General features: G+C 43.2%; 1 protein-coding gene across 1 annotated transcript in view; it reads left to right on the forward strand.

The window, feature by feature from the left end:
• Positions 1-16321: 16321 nt before the first annotated feature.
• Positions 16322-19721, forward strand: part of LOC115476024 (cytidine monophosphate-N-acetylneuraminic acid hydroxylase-like) — a 362006-nt gene continuing 358606 nt past the window's right edge. Inside the window, 1 exon segment of the mRNA XM_030212136.1 lies at positions 16322-16437. Coding sequence (XP_030067996.1) covers positions 16433-16437 — 5 coding nt within the window. The 5' untranslated portion in view covers positions 16322-16432.

The raw sequence follows: 19721 nt of genomic DNA on the forward strand, positions 1-19721 counted from the left end.
TCTTATTAAACTCTCTCCAAACACACCTCATATACCTCCAGATTACTTGTCGCTTCACCACCTCAGGCAGCTGAGTCCCCCTAGCGTGTAACACTTACCCCTCCATAAGAATAACTGCAATACTTTGTATAATTTCTTCAGATCTTTTTCTCGCAACCATATAGGCAGAATCTGCAATTTATAAAGCCATCTAGGCACTATTATCATATTATACAAAAATATCCTCCCTGTAAGATTTAAGGGCAACCCCATCCACATATTTAAACACTCTACCGTTTTATTTAATAATGGACTGACATTCATCTCATATAACTTACTAAGATCAGCTGGAATAGTCGCCCCCAAATACTTTAGTGACCCTCCCGCCACCTGTAAAGGGAAGTTGTGTCCTAAACCTTCAATCCTTACATTTATAGGAAGTGCTTCTGATTTTGTCACATTAAGCTTGTGCCCTGACAGTTGTCCAAACGTTTTAAACAGTTGCAATACCCACGGCCAAGCATTACCCGGATCCGTCATCAATAACATAATGTCATCTGCAAAAGCCATACATTTCAGAGAAGCATGCTGTGAAGACACTTCCACCCCTAAAATCCTCCTATCCCGCCTAAGCTACTCCAACAGGGGTTCCAAAAACAGAATATACAAAAGGGGCGATAATGGGCACCCCTGCCTCGTACCCCTCTCCAACGGAAAGACCTCTGATGCTATCCCATTAACTAACACCGCCGCTGAAGGATTGGAATATAATACCTGAATGGCCTGTATAAAGAAACCCTCCATGCCATACCAACCCAGGAGTGTAAAAAGAAAAGACCACTCCACCCTGTCAAAGGCCTTTTCAGAGTCAAAGCTTATGGCCAAGGCAGGAGTGTTCATCTGCAAACATCTCTCCAAACCCAAAAGCAACTTACGAACATTCACTCCAGCCACCCGTCCCTTCACAAATCCTACCTGATCAGGCCCCACCAATTTAGGTATCACCACAGCCAACCTCTCCGCCAATATTTTTGCTAGCAATTTCAAGTCTACATTTATGAGGGAAATAGGCATATAAGACCCCGGTTGTAATGGGTCTTTCCCGGGTATTGGGAGCACTGTAATCAATGCCTGATTGGCCCCCTGCAAGAAATACCCTCTCTGTATAGTGCTCTCATAATACTCTCCCAAGAGGCCCAGGATCTTTTCACTTAGGATCTTATAGAACTCTCCACCAAACCCATCGGGTCCCGGAGATTTATTGAGTTTCGAGGTCCTAATGGCCCTCTGTAACTCCATCCCACTAATGGGCTCATTCAGTTAATTTTGTTCCTCTTTTGTGAGTCTAGGCAAATTGCACTCCTGAAGATATGCCTCCACCTTGTCCCTCTGCCCCCCCTTCTGCAGAGTAAAGAGTCCTATAAAACTGAGCAAAAATCTGCTCTAGTTTTTTTTGCTCTGTTACCACCTTACCCCTGACTCTCGCAGAGCCTCCGTCACCGACTGACCTGACCAATTTTTAACCATAAAAGCTTACCCGACTTATTCCCATATCTGAAGAGCCGCAATTTATAATAGAAAGCATTTTTCTGCGCTTGTTCGTGGAGCAGACTATTGAGCGCTACCTGTACCCTCTCCAGAGCATTCTTACCAGCCTCAGTAGGATGGGATTTACATTGTCTCTTTAAAGCCCTAATCTTCCTTTCCATATCTACCATTTTACTAGCCGTTGCCTCCGCGTCCTTACCACATAAGCTATAATATCTCCCCTTATAACCGCTTTCCCTGTCTCCCACAGTAGGATAGGTGTCTGCACATGATCTTTATTATTAACTAAGTACTCCTCCCACTTCCTACTAAGATATTTCCTAAACCCTGGGTCCTGATATAAATGCACCGGAAACTTCCACCGCCCCTTAGGCCTCCCTCCTATCCCCCCCACCTCCAACTTAATGGAAATAGGCGTGTGATCCGAGATCACTAACGGCCCTATTTCCGCTGTCTTTACTGCATGAAAAATATCTCTTGTCACAAAAATATAATCGATTCTTGATTTTGTTAAGTGAGCTCTAGAGGTATGGGTAAAATCCGATTCTTGGAGATGTAATATTCTCCAGGTGTCCACTAGATCTAAACTTGTGAGAAAGACACCCAGCCCCTCTTGTGTCCTCGGCCCAGAGCGCTGTACCTCTACATTAGTATCTAGACTTTGATCCATTATTATATTAAAGTCCTCCATAAGAATCTTAGGTCCCGAGATCCCAGCTAGCTTCGCAACCAGACTTTTGAAAAAACCCCTCTGTAATATATTTGGAGCATATACCGACACCACTGTCAGTGGTGACTGATAGAGTTTACCTTCCACAATCACAAATCTCCCATTATCATCTTTAGTAACTCTATGATATACAAAAGGGACAGTTTAACGGACAAGCAGCGCCACTCCCGCTTTGCTCTTCGGGGCTGATGCATAAAAACATTGGCCCACCCATGAACGCTGTAACTTCTGGTGCTCTACATCGTTAAGCTTAGTCTCCTGGAGACCCACAAAATCAGCTCCATGTGTGCCCAGATACTGTAAAATTTTCGCTCTTTTAATGGGTGAATTTACCCCAGATACATTCCACGAGAAACACGTTATCCCTCTAGCAGTCCCCAGCATACACCAACAATACATTACCCCTAGCAACAATCCATGCCTCCGTCTGACTGCCCCCCGTGGAGCCCAGCCTTCCCCACAGGGAATATCAAACAACAACCACTCGACCCGTGTCCCCTTATCCACACACATGCCCTTCACCCTCCACCCATACTCATCCTTCATCTGGTCTCTATCCTCCCTCCCTCCCTCCCTCCCCATCCCCCCTCCCCTCCCACCCACAGTCCCACCTCTTCCTCCCCTCCTGCCCCCTCTTCCCCATGCATAGAGATCATAATCGTGATGTAACCCTCCCCCCTCCCCCCAGACATACTCTCTCACAATCCATCTTATTCACCAAACCAGTCCACTCACCTCTATCTCACATGCACTCCGTACAAAACAGTAGAAAAATTCACCCTCTTCAAAACGCTCTTATCACCCATCCCCCTTCAATTCGCAACCTCACATTAATGGCCCTGGCCCATATAGCCAAGGCATCCATTTTGTGTCTCTTATAGCAAAGTCTCAGTCACTGTAGTCCACTTTCATCTCATTACAACCTCCACTCTTCTCTCTCAACCGCAATGGAACTGCCATAGCTCTGCAACGTGATCTGTCAGTCTGGAAACCACTGCAAGATCTGCTTCCTCACTGGTTTCAAATACATGTTTTTTCCCATCTCTCTGTACCCGAAGTCATGCAAAATAAATCGCTGTTGTTTTTCCACCAGCTTTTACAGACTTCAAAAAATCCTTTCCGCTGTTGCGCTACCACTAGTGAATAATCCTGAAAAAGCAGGATTTTGGCTTTATGAAAAGTCAGTCCTTGTATCGCCCTGTATTTGCGCAAGATGTATTCCTTTTGGGCAAAGTTCAGGAACCGCGCCACCACCACTCTCGGCCGCGCTGCTCCCTCCTGCCATCTTCCCACTCGGTGGGCGCGCTCAATCTGGATAGGGCCTACATCGGACCCCTGCTCTACTAGCTCACCAAACCATTTCTCCAAGATCTACTTAAGGTCCATGTCCCGTGACGATTCCAGTATACCCACTATTCGTAGGTTATTTCTTCGCGATCTATTCTCAAGATCGTCGAGCTTGGTATGATAGCCGGCCATTTCTTTTTTTAGTGCCGCTAGTTCTTCCAGCACCCCATGCAAGCTGTCCTCTGCGGAGCCCACTCTTGTTTCAAGTTCCGTTACTCTGGAATTAAAATCTGTCACCGCTTGCGTAAGCTCCTGCACACTGTCCTGGATTCCATCAAAGTGGGTGCCCAGTGCTGCTACCATAGCCGCCGTAAGTTTTTGAATCGTCTCCTCCGATATTCCCAAGAGGTCAACTGTATCCTCCTCCGCCATTTTTGTTTCTGCCACCGCTCCCACGCAGTTCTTCATGCTATCTTTTTTTGTGCTTTTAGCAGCCATCTCCGTTCCCCCTTTTCGAATGTATCTGTTCATAAAGGTGTAAATGCTGAACTTTATCGCAAGAGAGATTCCAACCTTTAAGAAATTCGCTCCAAGATTCTGGTTAAGGAAGGAAGGTCGGGGAGCTCGAGGTAAACGCAGCCTCTAAGCTCAAGCACATCATGTGACCTATATGCTTTTTTATACATCATTGCACGTCAGCCCTCCCTCATTCCTACTTTCACTTTGTAACCCAACAGGTTAACTCTCCATCTGTTAATGTATCCCTAAGATTAATACAAATTGTATTAAACATTGACACTTAGCTTCGGGCTGGATGCATTTGTTGTATTAGAATCTTCTGATGGATGTTAATGCAGTAGACTGCCAGGGTATCTTGTGCTCGTGATTACAGTAACGTGTCTTAAAACCTCTAGTCCTTCACGTTCTTTGTGGAATATTTTATCCTGCGCATAGCTCAGCATTGAATATCCAGGGCTAATTTAGCTGGTGCTGGTTCGTGTTTAAAAAGATGTTGACCACCGTCAGCTGAATATTGACTGGAAAATGTCCATTGCAAAATCTCTGTTGCTCAGAGCTCAGAGGTACTCAATTGAAGTTTGTTTGACTTAGGGTGTACTTGGCTTAAGGATTTGAGAAACATTGCTAGTAGGAGTGTGAATAGATGAGCTCTTCTAGACAGAAAGAGCCAAGAGATATGAGAAGAATGAAGATACAGAACTGCAGAGAGTGCTGCAGGAGAAGCTGCCCAAATACTGATGGAGAAAATGAAAGTAAGAGGCACTAGCAGACTTCCCAGCAGGGCACAAATTCAGTTCCAGAGGGTCATTAATAGGTTGTAAGTTATTTTAGAGAGCTTGTAACATACGTGGAGGGGCATAATCGAACGTGAACGCCTATCTCCATGGGTGTCTATGTCCGAAAACGGGTACGTGAAGAGGCAGGACAGACTGTTTTTTCGAAAAAATTGACGTTTTTGAGCTGGGCGTTTGTTTTTTTAGCGATAATGGAAACTAAAAACGTCCAGCTGAAAAACGTCCTAATCCGAGCCATTTGGTAATGGGAGGGGCCAGGATTCGTAGTACACTGGCCCCCCTGATATGCCAGGACCCCAACTGGGCACCCTAGAGGTCAGTGCGGTGGACTTCAGAAACTGGTCCCACATGCATAGCTCCCTTACCACGGGTGCAGAGCCCCCAACCCCCCTCCCTCAAAACCCACTACCCACAAATGTACAACACTACCGTAGCTCTTAGGGGTGAAGGGGGCACCTACATGTGGGTACAGTGGGATTTGGAGACCTCCCATTTACCAGCACAAGTGTTACAGGTGGGGGGGGGGGATGGGCCTGGGTCCGCCTGCCTGAAGTGCACTGCGGTACCCACTAAAAGTGCTCCAGGGACCTGCATACACGCAGGCCTCTAGGACTTGTTGCTGCTATATAACCTTGGCACACCAGTTGACACCTAAAAACTAATCTATCCGAAAACGTCCTTTATTGGAATAAGCACGCTTACTCAGTTAACTGCAGATCACAGGTTGTGCCCCACTGGCAAAGAGTCTTCCTAGTACTGAGATTAGCAGTAGGTCAGAGCTGGCAGAATGCTGTACAATGCCCTCGTTCAGCCACATTCAAGGTAAGAACTAAATTCTGTAACGTGGCTAACACATGAAAGGGATCTAAAACTGGCTTACAAAAATGGCCACTACCTCATGGACTACCGGAAACAAAACTGGACACCCTCTGACCCAGTTAGCAGGGGGAAAAGCACCATGGGAGTACAGCCTACCAACTACCAACATCGTCAGCATTTGCCACAAGCTAGTGAAATTACGGAGCCCAATACCCTACACCCACCACAATGCATTGCTGATGTGACTCTGCAGTGCGCATAACAGAAAAGGTGTCACACTCACCCAAGAGCCACATCAGAACCAGGGAAAGGCTGTCACAGAATAGAACACATTCTGCTGTCATGGAGGTGGGTATGGCATTTGAGGCTGGCATAGAGGCTGGAAAAAAGTTTTAAAGTGGGGTTTTTTTTGGTGGGAGGGAGTTAGTGACCACTGGGGGAGTCCGGGGAGGTCATCCCCGATTCCCTCCTGTGGTCATCTGGGCAGTTGGGGCACTTTTTTGGGACTTGTTCGTGAAAAAAAAGGGTAAAAAAAAAGTGACCCAAAATTGCGGTAACTTAATTATCAGCTAAAGACGCCCATCTCTCCTTGGCTGATAACCACACCCCAGTTCCGCCTTCACCATGCCTCCGACACGCCCCCGTCAACTTTACCCGTTTCCGCGATGGATTGCAGTTGGAAACGCCCAAAATCGGCTTTCGATTATACCGATTTGGGCGCCCACGGGAGAAAGACGCCCATCTCCCAATTTGGGTTGCAATATAGGCATTTTTCTCTTTCGATTATAAGCAGGATAGTAACATAGTAGATGACGGCAGAAAAAGACCTGCACCGTCCATCCAGTCTGCCCAACAAGATAAACTCATATGTGCTACGTTTTGTGTATACCTTACCTTGATTTGTATCTTGTAATAGTAACAAAAGCCCTGGGAAAAAGTAGATTAGAGCTAATTATCCACTCCTACCCTAGCTGAGATAATATTTAACCATCTCTCTGACCTCATGTGTAACTTTTTTTAAATCAGTCACCTACTTTTTAACTCTTCTTACTCTCATCTATCTATATGTTCCATCTTTGCTTATACCCTGCACTGTCAATTAAAATGTTCCATTACATATTGTGTTGACATTGTAAGAATATACTATGCCATACTTTGTATTATTTGAATATTTTTACTACTGTAATTACCTATTGCTCATGTTTGTTCTGTTCTTACTGTACATCGCCTTGAGTGAATTCCTTCAAAAAGGTGGTTAATTAAATCCTAATAAATAAATCAATAATACTGGGGAAAAAAATCAGAGAAAAACGCTGTTGGTATAGGTGGTGAAGTTTGATGAATTAGAGCTTGTCAGATAGGACTATGGTGTGACTGGAGACAGAGATCACAGTTATCTATAAAGTAAAAAGTCTGGCATTTTAAAAGTCAGTGGTCCAGACCTGCAGTCTGCATTTGGTGAGGGTTCCTTTCAAAGCCACGGGAGGGATAAGCCCATCTCATCTTCCGCCAGGGTCGCTTTACTCATACTACCCCTCTCCTCAAGACCCTTCACTGGCTCCCTATCCGTTTTCGCATCCTGTTCAAACTTCTTCTACTAACCTATAAATGTATTCACTCTGCTGCTCCCCACTATCTCTCCACACTCGTCCTTCCCTACACCCCTTCCCGTGCACTCCGCTCCATGGATAAATCCTTCTTATCTGTTCCCTTCTCCACTACTGCCAACTCCAGACTTCGCGCCTTCTGTCTCACTGCACCCTACGCCTGGAATAAACTTCCTGAGCCCCTACGTCTTGCCCCATCCTTGGCCACCTTTAAATCTAGACTGAAAGCCCACCTCTTTAACATTGCTTTTGACTCGTAACCACTCGCCTCCACCTACCCTCCTCTCTTCCTTCCCGTTCACATTACTTGATTTATTTGCTTACTTTATTTATTTTTTGTCTATTAGATTGTAAGCTCTTTGAGCAGGGACTGTCTTTCTTCTATGTTTGTGCAGCGCTGCGTATGCCTTGTAGCGCTATAGAAATGCTAAATAGTAGTAGTAAATAGTAGTAGTAGTAGGGATAATGCATGGGTAGTGTGCGCCATATCGGCACTATCACCAGGGTAGCACGTGTGCCCAGCGGTAATTCAGAGTTTGGTGCGTGCTGAACCCCACAGTAGAAAATATTTTTCTGTTTTCTACCATGGGGGTCGTTCCCAGCGGTAATCGGTAGCACAGCCACATTGGCATGTGCTGCATGGTTACTGTATGGGTAGCGTGTGAGCCCATACTGCTAGGTCACACTTATTTACCTCAGGCTGTAAATAGGTGTGTGCTAGTTTTAATTTTTGCACATAACCATTTTCCGGCCACGGTAAAAAATGCCCTAGTGTGCGCCAAAAAGATGCACCCACATTACCATAGGCCACTGTTTACCCTGCCTTTGTAAAAGGACCAGAGTGCTTGGTTTACCTGGCTGCAGTCTAGGACAGGACACAAGTGGCAACCTCATTGATGTCAGCATACATTGTGTGCCCTACAAATCATTTCCTTAGTGAAACGGATGCCAAGCTTTTCTTGTTTAATGGATTTAATTGTTATTTCTTGTTAAAACACCTGTATATATACACTACACTGCCTTGAGTGAATTCTTTCAAAAAGGCGGTAAATAAATCCTAATAAATAAATAAAACATGGCTGAATCTGTTTAATGGATTTCGTAGAAAATTGAATCAGATGCCAAACTTTGATTTTACCTTTCTGTAAATGTCTCAAACACTATAATTAAACATTTCTTCCAAATTAGTCAGTGGCATTTCTCTTCTCTCTCCAATATATATTCATAACACAACACTATGTCATAAATGTGGATCTTCAGATTAAACTGACAGCATGCACCTTCTAGGAAACTTGTTCCAGCTTTTTTGGTGTTCATTAATCACATCCTCATTGATCCAACATTTTAACTTTTCTTTCAAATCTTAACGATCTGTTTTTTCAAAAACTCCATCTTGTTCCCCTACAAAACTTTTTTTTACTTTCTTTTTTTTTTTTTTAATTTTATACAAATACATAATAATCATGACACTTAGCTTTTAAATAACGTTCAGCAGCGATTTTCCTGTTGCAAAATAACTCTCCTCTCGTGTGTCTGGGCAAAAAACTCTTTATTTGGGAGTCAATCCCCTTCTTATATACTCTATGAATATTCATGGATATTACATGTATTATCATTACTATTGGTTACATTTTGCTTACACAACCATGATCATGCATTGCTTACAAGAACAACTCTACATGAACAGCTCGTGAACCTGCTCAGGAATGTACAAACATCACCTGCTATTCTGCTACTTTCTCAGGAAAGAACAAAAACATCACATGCTAGATTCTCAGGAATATACAAAACATCATCTGCTGCCTGTATCCAAATACATTCTATCTACATCTCCACCTTTTTTTTTTTTTTTTTTTTTTAATGAAATCTCCGTGGTGTGCCAGCTGGAGATGGAGGTGGAGATGTTTGTAATAGCTTATAAACATATTGAGCAGAGTGACGTGTTGGAGCGAATGGACGAGGAAAACATAAAGAAAAAAGGTTAGGAATGCATTGTATACAACAGCAAAAAATAGTGAAAACAAAAATACCAATGACTAAATACTGGATAATAGGGCGGAGCCAGGTCCAAGGGATCCATTGCCACAATTGATCCCATACATCAGAGAGTAGGTTATTATGAATAGTAATATGAGTAGTTAAATTCCGTAGGAAAGCTAATTGTTTGTCAATGGCCTTTGAATTGTCAGATAAATTAAAACAGCACATGTCCTGAAACTCTTCGCAACCATGATGGTTAAGTAATAAAAGATAATCAATGGCTGCTCGATTTTGTAAAACTCCATGACGTAATTGCTGTTGCTCAGCATTAAGTAAACTAATAGCAGTGGAGGTTGCATTGATTGATTTAATTGCCCAACAGGCTAATTCACGAATATTTTTTGCATTTGCCGCTGCCAATGCAGGGACACCTATTAATGAAAATGCAAGTGCCAGATATTCAGTTTGACTCAGAAATTTAACATTATCATTGCAATTGGCAGCAAGGGTCATACGCTTGGATCGCATATGTGAGGAGTTAGAAAATAAAATATGTTTACTGGGAAGTACCATAGTGAGTCGACTTAGACAGCATGTAGTACCATCAGATATATTAGCTGGAATATAATTAAAGGTATACATTCCACATGACCAAAACCAGCCAGGGGGTAAATGAGTAAATTTATAAATATATGAAACATTTTCGTAGGAGCTACAATTTAACAAAGTTGGTCCAAAATTAACACAATTTGATCGGGTACAATTAACCATACGAGCACATGTCATATTGATACTAGCTATTTGATTGGTTCTCACATGCATTGCCAAAGTAGGCGGCAACAGGGTTTGTGTTCCCCAATTATGGTATTCATAAGAAGCATTTCGATAGGATGAATTAACAGGAAGCTGTGAATAAAACCAAGTATCATTTTGCATATCTTTAGGATCATGACATACTGGAATCAGGCAAGTTGCCAAAACTTCTCCAACTGCCTTTTGATGAGAAAGACAGAAATCAGTTTGGTTCAGTGAAATTGCAAACGCTTCCCAAATATTTTTTGTGGGAAGTAATTGTGACTGTCCACAAGGTATGTACAAACAACAACACAGTAGAAGCAATGTAATGGAATTAGCATTAAGCGCTGCAATAATAGCCACTACGAAGTTATCATCAGTCTTTTCAATATGAGCTTTTTCTAAAGTCTCTGTAGCTTGTTGACTCAAGGCTTTAATTTGTCCCCAAGTAACAGGAGCATTAGGTTGACGAGTCACTGACCGTTTGCGTGTTTGCATCTGCGGTCCTTGAAGGGTGAGTGTGAAATTGGGAATTGGGTTGTGAAGACCTTGATGCCACGACATGAGGTTTCACCCACTTTGCTGGAATCCACACCGGGCCAGAATCTGTTTGAACAGCAGCGTAACCACGACCCCAGGTAAGGAGAGGCACAGGGGAACTCCACTGATCAGAAGGTAGTTGTCGGTATATGACCAAAGGACGAGATAAAGGTGGGGCAGGAGTACGAAAATGTTGTTCAAATCTGGAGGAAAAAGTTTTTGTAGCAGGATTATTGATGAGATTGAGATGATTCAGTGTGTAAAGGATTTGTGCTAAGCATTCATCAATGCTTACTCTATGACGGAGAATACCGTCTTTTTTTGTAGTCAGATTACTTAAAGCAGTTTTCAGTGTGCGATTAGCACGTTCAACAATAGCTTGACCAGTGGAGTTATAGGGGATACCAAAAAGGTGCTCAATATGCCAGAGGGTCAGGAACTCCTGTAAGGAGGTGGAAGTATAAGCAGGGGCATTGTCTGTCTTGAGAGTTTTAGGAACACCCATGACCGCAAAAGCTTGGAGAAGATGAGAGCGGACATGAGATGTAGTTTCCCCTTTTTGTGCAGTGACCCACAAAAATCCAGAATGAGTATCAACAACCACATGAAGCTTAGACCATTGACCAAAAGGGGGAAAGTGAGTAACGTCCATTTGCCAGAGGCTATTAACTTCCAGACCACGAGGATTAACTCCAGGAAAAAAGGTAGTAGGAGCTGAAAAGGAACATTGTGGACAATTTTTGATAATAGCTCTAGCTTCTTCTAAAGAAATTTGAAACTGGCGAGCTAGGCTAGGTGCATTTTGATGATGAAGTTCATGACTGCAGTGTGCTGTGGAGAAAAAATGAAGATGGCGATCCGCTCGAGCATTCCCTTCAGACAGACCACCAGGAAAAGGTTGATGACTGCGGATATGACCTATAAAGAGAGAAGAAAGGCGATTCTCCAAGTAACCTTGGAGGGTTAACAGTAAAGCATAAAAAGAGGCATCCATTTTGAATGATACATAACTGTCGGGCATGCGACGGACAAGATTAGCACAATATTGACTGTCAACAATAAGATTCAGTGGTTGATCTGAAAATAAAGAAAGAGCCAGGATGATGGCAGCAAGCTCTGAACGTTGAGCAGAGGTTTGTGGAGAGGTAAATTTGACGTGCCATTTGTTCAGATTGTACCAAGTAACCACCCCACGAGTGGGACTACCATCTGTAAAGACGGTGAGAGCAGTAGGGAGTGGACGTAAAGAAATGGGATCATGAAGAGTGATTGGCAAAATGGATGTGCCCTGTATGCGAGGGTCTTTAGGATAGTGGCAATCTATAATACCAACATAAGTGGCTAAAATAAATTGCAAGTCGTAGGAGAACTGAATCATTTTTTCCCACTGCCACAAAGAATGAGGAATGATGGGTTTAAGAATGTCGAAACCAGTCATGAATGTTGCTCGCTCTCGAGCTTTAGTAATCAGCAAGGCTAGTTGCTGGGGCCATTGTGTAATAGTAGAATGGAGAGTATTCTGTAAATAGACCCATTCTATCAATTTCGGAGGAGTTGTATCTTGATATAAGACACCAAACGGTTGTCGGTGGGTGGGGTCTTTGAGAACGCAAAAACAAAAAAGGGCAAATGCATCTCGTCTATCTGTCCATTTTGTTTGTAAGATTTGATCCAATTGTGACAGAATTGTTTGTTGCGATGCAGTGAGTGTAATTAATTCAGCAGGTGTTTTATGACCTTTTAATGCGAGAAACAGGGGTTGTAAAAATTCTGTAGGAAGTTTCAAGTAGGGACGTAACCAATTGAGATTTCCTAAAATCTCTTGTAATTGATGTAATGTCGTGGGAGACTGTAAATTGAGATGAGGAGCGACAGGTTGGGCTGCAGCTTTAGTCATACGGAAACCTAGATATAAATAGGGTTCCTTTTCTTGAACCTTCTCTGAGGCAATTGTTAATCCTGAGGAGGCCAAGATAGAAATTAAAGTAGATTTCCAAGAAGGGGGAAGAGTTATCCCTGCAATTAGTATATCATCCATATAATGATATACCAAAAGTTGAGGGAAATAGGCACGAAATGGTTGCAAGGCTTGATGAACATAGTATTGACAAATAGTGGGTGAATTTAACATTCCCTGGGGCAAAACTTTCCAACAATACCTAGTAGTAGGGTGTGCATTATTGTAAACAGGTACAGTAAAAGCAAAGTATTTATAATCTTTTTCCTGGAGAGGAATTGAAAAAAAACAATCCTTCAGATCTATAATAGCTAATTGATAATCATAAGGAATCAAATTAGGATTTGGAATACCACATTGTAACGGGCCCATTGGTTCTAAAATCGCATTAATAGCTCGTAGGTCATGTAAAAATCTCCATTTTCCGGATTTTTTCTTGATCACAAATACCGGAGTATTATATGGAGAATTGGTAGGCTCAATGTGATTTAATTGTAATTGTTCTTCCACCAATTGATGTAAAATCAACAGTTTTTCTCTGGTAATCGGCCACTGCTCTACCCAAACAGGTTTGTCAGTTTTCCATTCCAAAGGAAGAGAAAAAGACATATTTATGAACTGTTAATCAGGTAGGATCAATGATGCATCTAATTGTTCCAAAAGGTCACGACCCCATAAATTAAAGGGTACTTGTAAAATACAGGGCTTAATATGTCCTAGAACCTTGGTATCGTTAGGATATGTAATAGATAACCATTGAGAACTTTGGGAGGCTGACTGAGTTCCCCCTATTCCTGTCACATGTGAAGTATCTTCAATGGGCCATTCCACAGGCCATTGTTTATAAGCTATGACAGAAACATCCGCCCCGGTATCTAATATACCAACAAAGGGCTTTTGTTGCAATAAAAATTGAGCAGTGGGTCGTGCATTAGAAACCGGTTTTAAAACTGCACTTACCTGTCGCGTAGATCCAAAGCCCCCTGTACGAGAGACAGTAGAAGGAATAGGTGCTGTAAAATATGGTAAAATAATTAATTGTGCCCACGAGTCCCCGGGAGAAATTGTTAAAGGTGATGAGGACCATACTTGAATTTTAACAATGCCTGTGTAATCAGCATCAATAACTCCAGGGATAACATGAATACCTGCCTTCGATGCAGAGGAGCGAGGTAATACTAAACCTACAGTAGCCGCTGGAATGGGTCCTTTAAAGGTAGTATTATATACCAAAACTTCATGAGGTAAGATGGCAGTTTTACATTCCGCTGCAATAAGGTCAATTCCTGCACTACCTTGTGTAGCAGTAGTACTATGAGCAAAAGACCCTTGCACTCCCTTTGGACCGAGGTTAGGAGTTAACCCGGAGCAAAGTTTTTTGGGGGTGGCGGTGTGGAATTAATTGGATTAGAGCGACATTGATTGGCCCAATGATATCCTTTTTGACATCGAGGACATTTTCGAGAAGGTCGAGAAGGTCCTTTTGCAAAGTTGGCACCCCCTCCTGGGGCTCTACACTGAGCTCGAAAATGTCCTGGTTTCTTACAATTAAAACACGTCCCCTGTGGCTTATTACCTTTTTGTATAGCTCCTGCTAACAAATTCATAGAATAACCATGAGTCCCCACATCTGCACATGCGCTCAATAAATCTGCTAAAGTAATTCCTGGGCGATGAGCTACAGTCTGCAATGCCTTTTTGCAATCTGAATTTGCATTTTCTTGGGCTAATTTAATCAATAACTCTGTTTGCGCATCAAGATTATCAATTTGCCTAGTTACAGCTTCCTGCAATCGATTAACAAATTGAAGGTAAGATTCGGTTGCACCCTGTTTAATTGATGCAAAAGATTTTGTTGGTTTATTCCCTTCTGGTGTTCTTTTAAATGCTCGCAAGATACAAGTGCCTATGGCTTGAAAACAGGTATCGTTTTGTTGAATTTGCATATCAAGGGTTGAAAATGGTCCCGATCCATAAATTTGATCAGGCACCAAATTAGTCCCAGTGATAAGTTGTGCTGCTTGCTTATATTCATTATCCCACACTACATATTGCGCAGGAGTTAACAGCATACGGAAAAGGTCTTTCCAATCTTTTGGAGTCATTAAGTAACCGTTACTAATCCCTTCTATCATGCCTTGAACAAATGAACTTTTTAAACCTGATTCTACGATAGCTCTACGTAATTCTCTCAAAACTTGATAAGGTAGAGCAGTCCATTCTGCATGATGTGTTTCGTTCCCTGCCTCTATTGTTGTAGTTCTAGTAACTGGGTATAAATTAGGATTAGGTTCCGAATTATCCCATAGATCATCGTTCCAAATGAATTCACCATTTTTTCGTGCTTGCTGTATACCTAATTGAATTAAACTAGGTCGTTCTACGCTCTTTGGTGTTTTGGTAATAATAACGCTATCATTAGCGTTGTTGTTTTGGATATTTTCAATTGGTTTATTAGGGGTAGTAGTAGTAAAGTCAGGAGTTTTGTTTTGCTCTTCCCTTCCCATATCGGTGGCCAGCCGACAAGAAGGAGGAGAAGGTGTAGGTCCAAGAGTCGCGGGAGGTAAAAGAGACCAGGTCTTGCCTGGCAATTTGTTGGATATATTTTCGTTAGTAATGCCTGTCAATCCAGAAGAGAGAATTACTATAGTAGAATATATCTCTCTCCAAGTCAATAATATAGGAGTCGAAACTCTAGGCTCTAAACGAAACTGCTGCCCTATCTTTTCCCATGTTTGAGGATCGAATGATCCCTTCTCTGGATACCAGGGACATTGACAAACTATTTCCTCAATTAAACGCTCTATATCTTTAAGAGTTATTGGATTTCGGGAGGAACCATATCTTTGCGTTATAGTATATAGCTCCTGTGCATGTTGTTTATGTGATGATGTTAAATTTCCCCCCATACTTACAGTGTTCCGTAGAAGGAATGGCGCGCTGACTGTTCCAGTCGTAGTAAGTACGTCACGTTTTCACCGATCACGTCGGGGATCACCAGATGTTGCAAAATAACTCTCCTCTCGTGTGTCTGGGCAAAAAACTCTTTATTTGGGAGTCAATCCCCTTCTTATATACTCTATGAATATTCATGGATATTACATGTATTATCATTACTATTGGTTACATTTTGCTTACACAACCATGATCATGCATTGCTTACAAGAACAACTCTACATGAACAGCTCGTGAACCTGCTCAGGAATGTACAAACATCACCTGCTATTCTGCTACTTTCTCAGGAAAGAACAAAAACATCACATGCTAGATTCTCAGGAATATACAAAACATCATCTGCTGCCTGTATCCAAATACATTCTATCTACATTTTCCTCCTGAGTCAAACCCCCGCCAGGACTCAGGAGAAAAATCGCTGCTGAACGTTATTTAAAAGCTACCTGTCATGATCCTTGTAAAATGAAAAAATTATAAATGATTAATAAAAAAAAAAAAAAAAGAAAGTGGTTAGTGATCAGGGAGGTTAGAAGTGCTTTAAAGCAACCTAACCGACCACATAGTGGACTCAAGCTTGGGGCGCGTCATCAGTAACAAATTGGCAATAAATATAACCACAGCTTGCTGAGCGCCATGTTCTGCATCGTCGGAGAGGCGGGAAAGCCTGCCATAGCTGTTAGCCGGGGACGCAGGAGCCAATCAGGCTCGGCTTCAGTGCTGTCACTGGCTGTGGGCGGGACGGGCGTGGCGGATCCTGAGAGTGAGCGTTTTGGAAGGTAGTAGTAGTCTCATTACAGCCCATGCAACAGATATATCACGCTTAATTTAAGAACGGATTTGCAAGAAGTTGTTGGAATACCCGAGTCTAAGAAGCCTCGGAGCAAGAGCAGACTGCGTTTACATCACTGATGAAAGGGCAGTAATGAGGTATATTTAGTATAGGGGAAACTGGTACATTTTTGTTCTCCAAGTACTTTAGTTTTCAAACTGTGTTATCTTTGCACTAATGTAGAAAAGGTAGGTTCTGCTTGCAAATTACAGTTTTACATTGTAAATAGTAATAAACGGAAGAGTTTATAGTGAGTCTGCTTGAAAAAAAAATTTTCATTTGGCAGTGAACGGCATGAAAACCAGTTATTAGCTAACATACAAAGGGTTCATGGTAATTAGTTTTTTGGTTATTTATAGGAGAGAAGCCACTGGAATACAATTCTGCACGTTTTCAAAAATTTTTTTTTTGCAATATAAATTTTTTTTAAGTTTAATAATTTTATTAATATTTATAAAACAATACAAAATATAGAAAGAAAAACGAAATACATGTGATTAGTAAAATCAAAAGGCAAACTGATCAAAGAATCTATACATATTATAGCCAGATGGTGTAATAATACAGAAAAGTAATAACTTCAATCGGAACAGGAAAATGTATCATAACTCAAATAATAAAGAAATTGTTTCAAGGATGCAAAATGAATTAAACATATAGGAGACTAGCTATAGCACAAAAGGGCTATGTTTGAGCAAAATATACAGTGTATAACTATGCAAGCCCATCTTGAATGTGATTCTGTAAAAGCATAGGTGGTCAGTGACTCAGCTGTTTGGGGAGGCTAAAGAGGGTGGGGCTAGATGAAGTTATAGTGGGGGGCAAAGATAAGGGTCTGGCACAGATGGAACAGAACATTGAGTACATAAAAATTCTTGCAGTGGGGGGAAATACCAATGTCAGCAGTAAAAGGATAGTGGAGAACTTTGTGTGACTGAGGTGAAGGATTCTGCTAGCACGTAGTGTCTATGTAGGATTGTGTAACAGTGCAGTTTGTTCCAGTTTTCCAATAGCAGGTATATTGGTGCTCCACAGTCCAGTGTAATATATATATATATATATAACTCTCTTCTGATAGGTGATTAGGGCTGTTATGGTGTGGTAAGTTTTGTGTTCTAGGGCAGTCCTGGAGTACCCCTTTGCCAGTCACCACACAAACAAAAGCCCATCTGATTTAAACAAGGTGTCTAGCAGTGGAAGGAATGTGTGTGCTATTCTTGAATATTTTTACTTTGTAGTTAAGAAGACAGGATTGCTTGCTCTGGCCAGTCCAGGGACCTCTTCTGCGTCCTGCCTCCTGATGTAACTTACTGTTTCCTTTTAGGCAGGACGCAACAGAGATAGCCTGTATTAATCATTGCCCGCCATAGCACCTGAGCAACAACACAGACACTGCTGTCTAGCAGACACCAACCGGCGCCTATTTTATAAAAGTCTGCTTCCCCTGAGATCGGAACCTGGCTATGCCTCTGGCTAGATTCTCAACTTTAGTGGAACAACTGATATCTACTGACCAAACAGGATTCATTCCTGTCATTCCTCTAATAATTATACATTACTAGTAAAAAAGGCCCGTTTCTGACACAAATGAAACGGGCGCTAGCAAGGTTTTCCTCGGAGTGTGTATGTTTGGGAAAGTGTATGTGAGAGTGACTGTGTGAGAGACAGAGTGAAAGTGTGTGTGTGTGTGTGTGTGTGTGAGAGAGTGAGTCTGGGTGTGTGTGTTTGTGTGAGAGTGTGTATGTGAGAATGAGAGTGTGTGCAAGTGTGTATGTGAGACAGTGTGAGAGAGAGTGTGTGTGTGTATGTGTGCGAGAGAGAGTTTGTGTGAGACACAGATTCTCTGTGAGAGTGAGTGTATGAGACCAAGCGAGTGTGTGAGTGACTGTGTGGCACATAGAGAGTGAATGTGATACAGTGTGAGACAGAGTGTGTGAGAGTGAGAGTCAGTAAGACATTGTATATGAGAGAGAGAGTGTGAGCCCTGCCCTCCCAATCCATGCCCATCTGTCCCCTGCCCCCTCCATTCATCCTTTTCCAGCAATTCCCCTCTCTCCCTGAGCCCTGCCCTCCCAATCCATGCCCATCCATGCTCCTCTGTCACCTGCCCCCTCTATTCATCCCTATCCAGCAATTCCCCTCCCTGAGCCCTGCTCTGCAATCCATATCCATCCATGCCCAACTGTCCCCTCCATTCATCTCTATCCAGCAATTCCCCTCTCTCCCTGAGTCCTGCCCTCCCAATCCATGCCCATCCATGCTCCTCTGTCACCTGCCCCCTCCATTCATCCCTATCCAGCAATTCCCCTCTCTCCCTGAGCCCTGCTCTGCAATCCGTATCCATCCATGCCCATCTGTCCCCTCCATTCATCCCTATCCAGCAATTCCCCTCTCTCCCTGAGCCCTGCCCCCTCCATTCATCCCTATCCAGCAATTCCCCTCTCTCCTTGAGCCCTGCCCTGCAATCCATACCCATCCATGCCCATCTGTCCCCTGCCCCCTCCATTCATCCCTTTCCAGCAATTCCCCTCTCTCCCTGAGCCCTGCCCTCCCAATCCATGCCCATCCATGCTCCTCTGTCCCCTGCCCCTGCCCCCTCCATTCATCCTTTTCCAGCAATTCCCCTCTCTCCCTTCCATGACCCCCCCCCTCCCATCCATGCTCCTCTCTCTCCCATGTCCCAGCCTGGCCAGCCCTCTTCCCCCCCCCCTTTGCATCCATGCCCCCCCTTCGCATCCAAGCTGTCGTTTCTCCCCTGCCCTCCCGCTCCCATTGTTCAACTTTATTGCCCACCCTCTTCTCTCCCCCCAACATCCCTTTTTTTTTTCTTTTTAAATTTACCTATGTGGCGGTTCCGGAGGCGCAGCGTCAGGGAAGGAGGCGGCGCTCCCGACGTCTAGCCTTCCCTTCGCTGTGTTCTGCCTTCTTCTGACGTCATCCTTGACGTCAGAAGAAGGCGGAACACAGCGAAGGGAAGGCTAGAGACGTCGGGAGCGCCGCCTCCTTCCCTGACGCTGCGCTGCCGGAACCGCCACCACGGAGGTAAATCTAATATAATAAAACGCACCGTGCGTGGGTGCGATCCGTTTGTTTGTTTTTTTTCCCGCCCTCGACGTCATGACGTTTGACGCGAGGGCAGGGCAGAGACGGCTGGCTGGCTTCACACCATGAATCCACGAACCCTACAGGGAGTGTTTGAGTGACTTCAGAACGTTGTCTTCAGAACGTTCATGGTGCGTTTTATTATATTAGATGCCTTCAGCTCTTACAAGTTGCCAAGTCTCTGCCTGTCCTGCCTTCTCCATAGCACTTGATGCAAAGAAGGCATGTTTTCAGTCCTCAAATGGTATGGCTTTGGTCCCTTTATCTCCATGATTTATAT

Source organism: Microcaecilia unicolor, chromosome 1, assembly GCF_901765095.1.
Source record: "Microcaecilia unicolor chromosome 1, aMicUni1.1, whole genome shotgun sequence".
Lineage (NCBI taxonomy): Eukaryota > Metazoa > Chordata > Amphibia > Gymnophiona > Siphonopidae > Microcaecilia > Microcaecilia unicolor.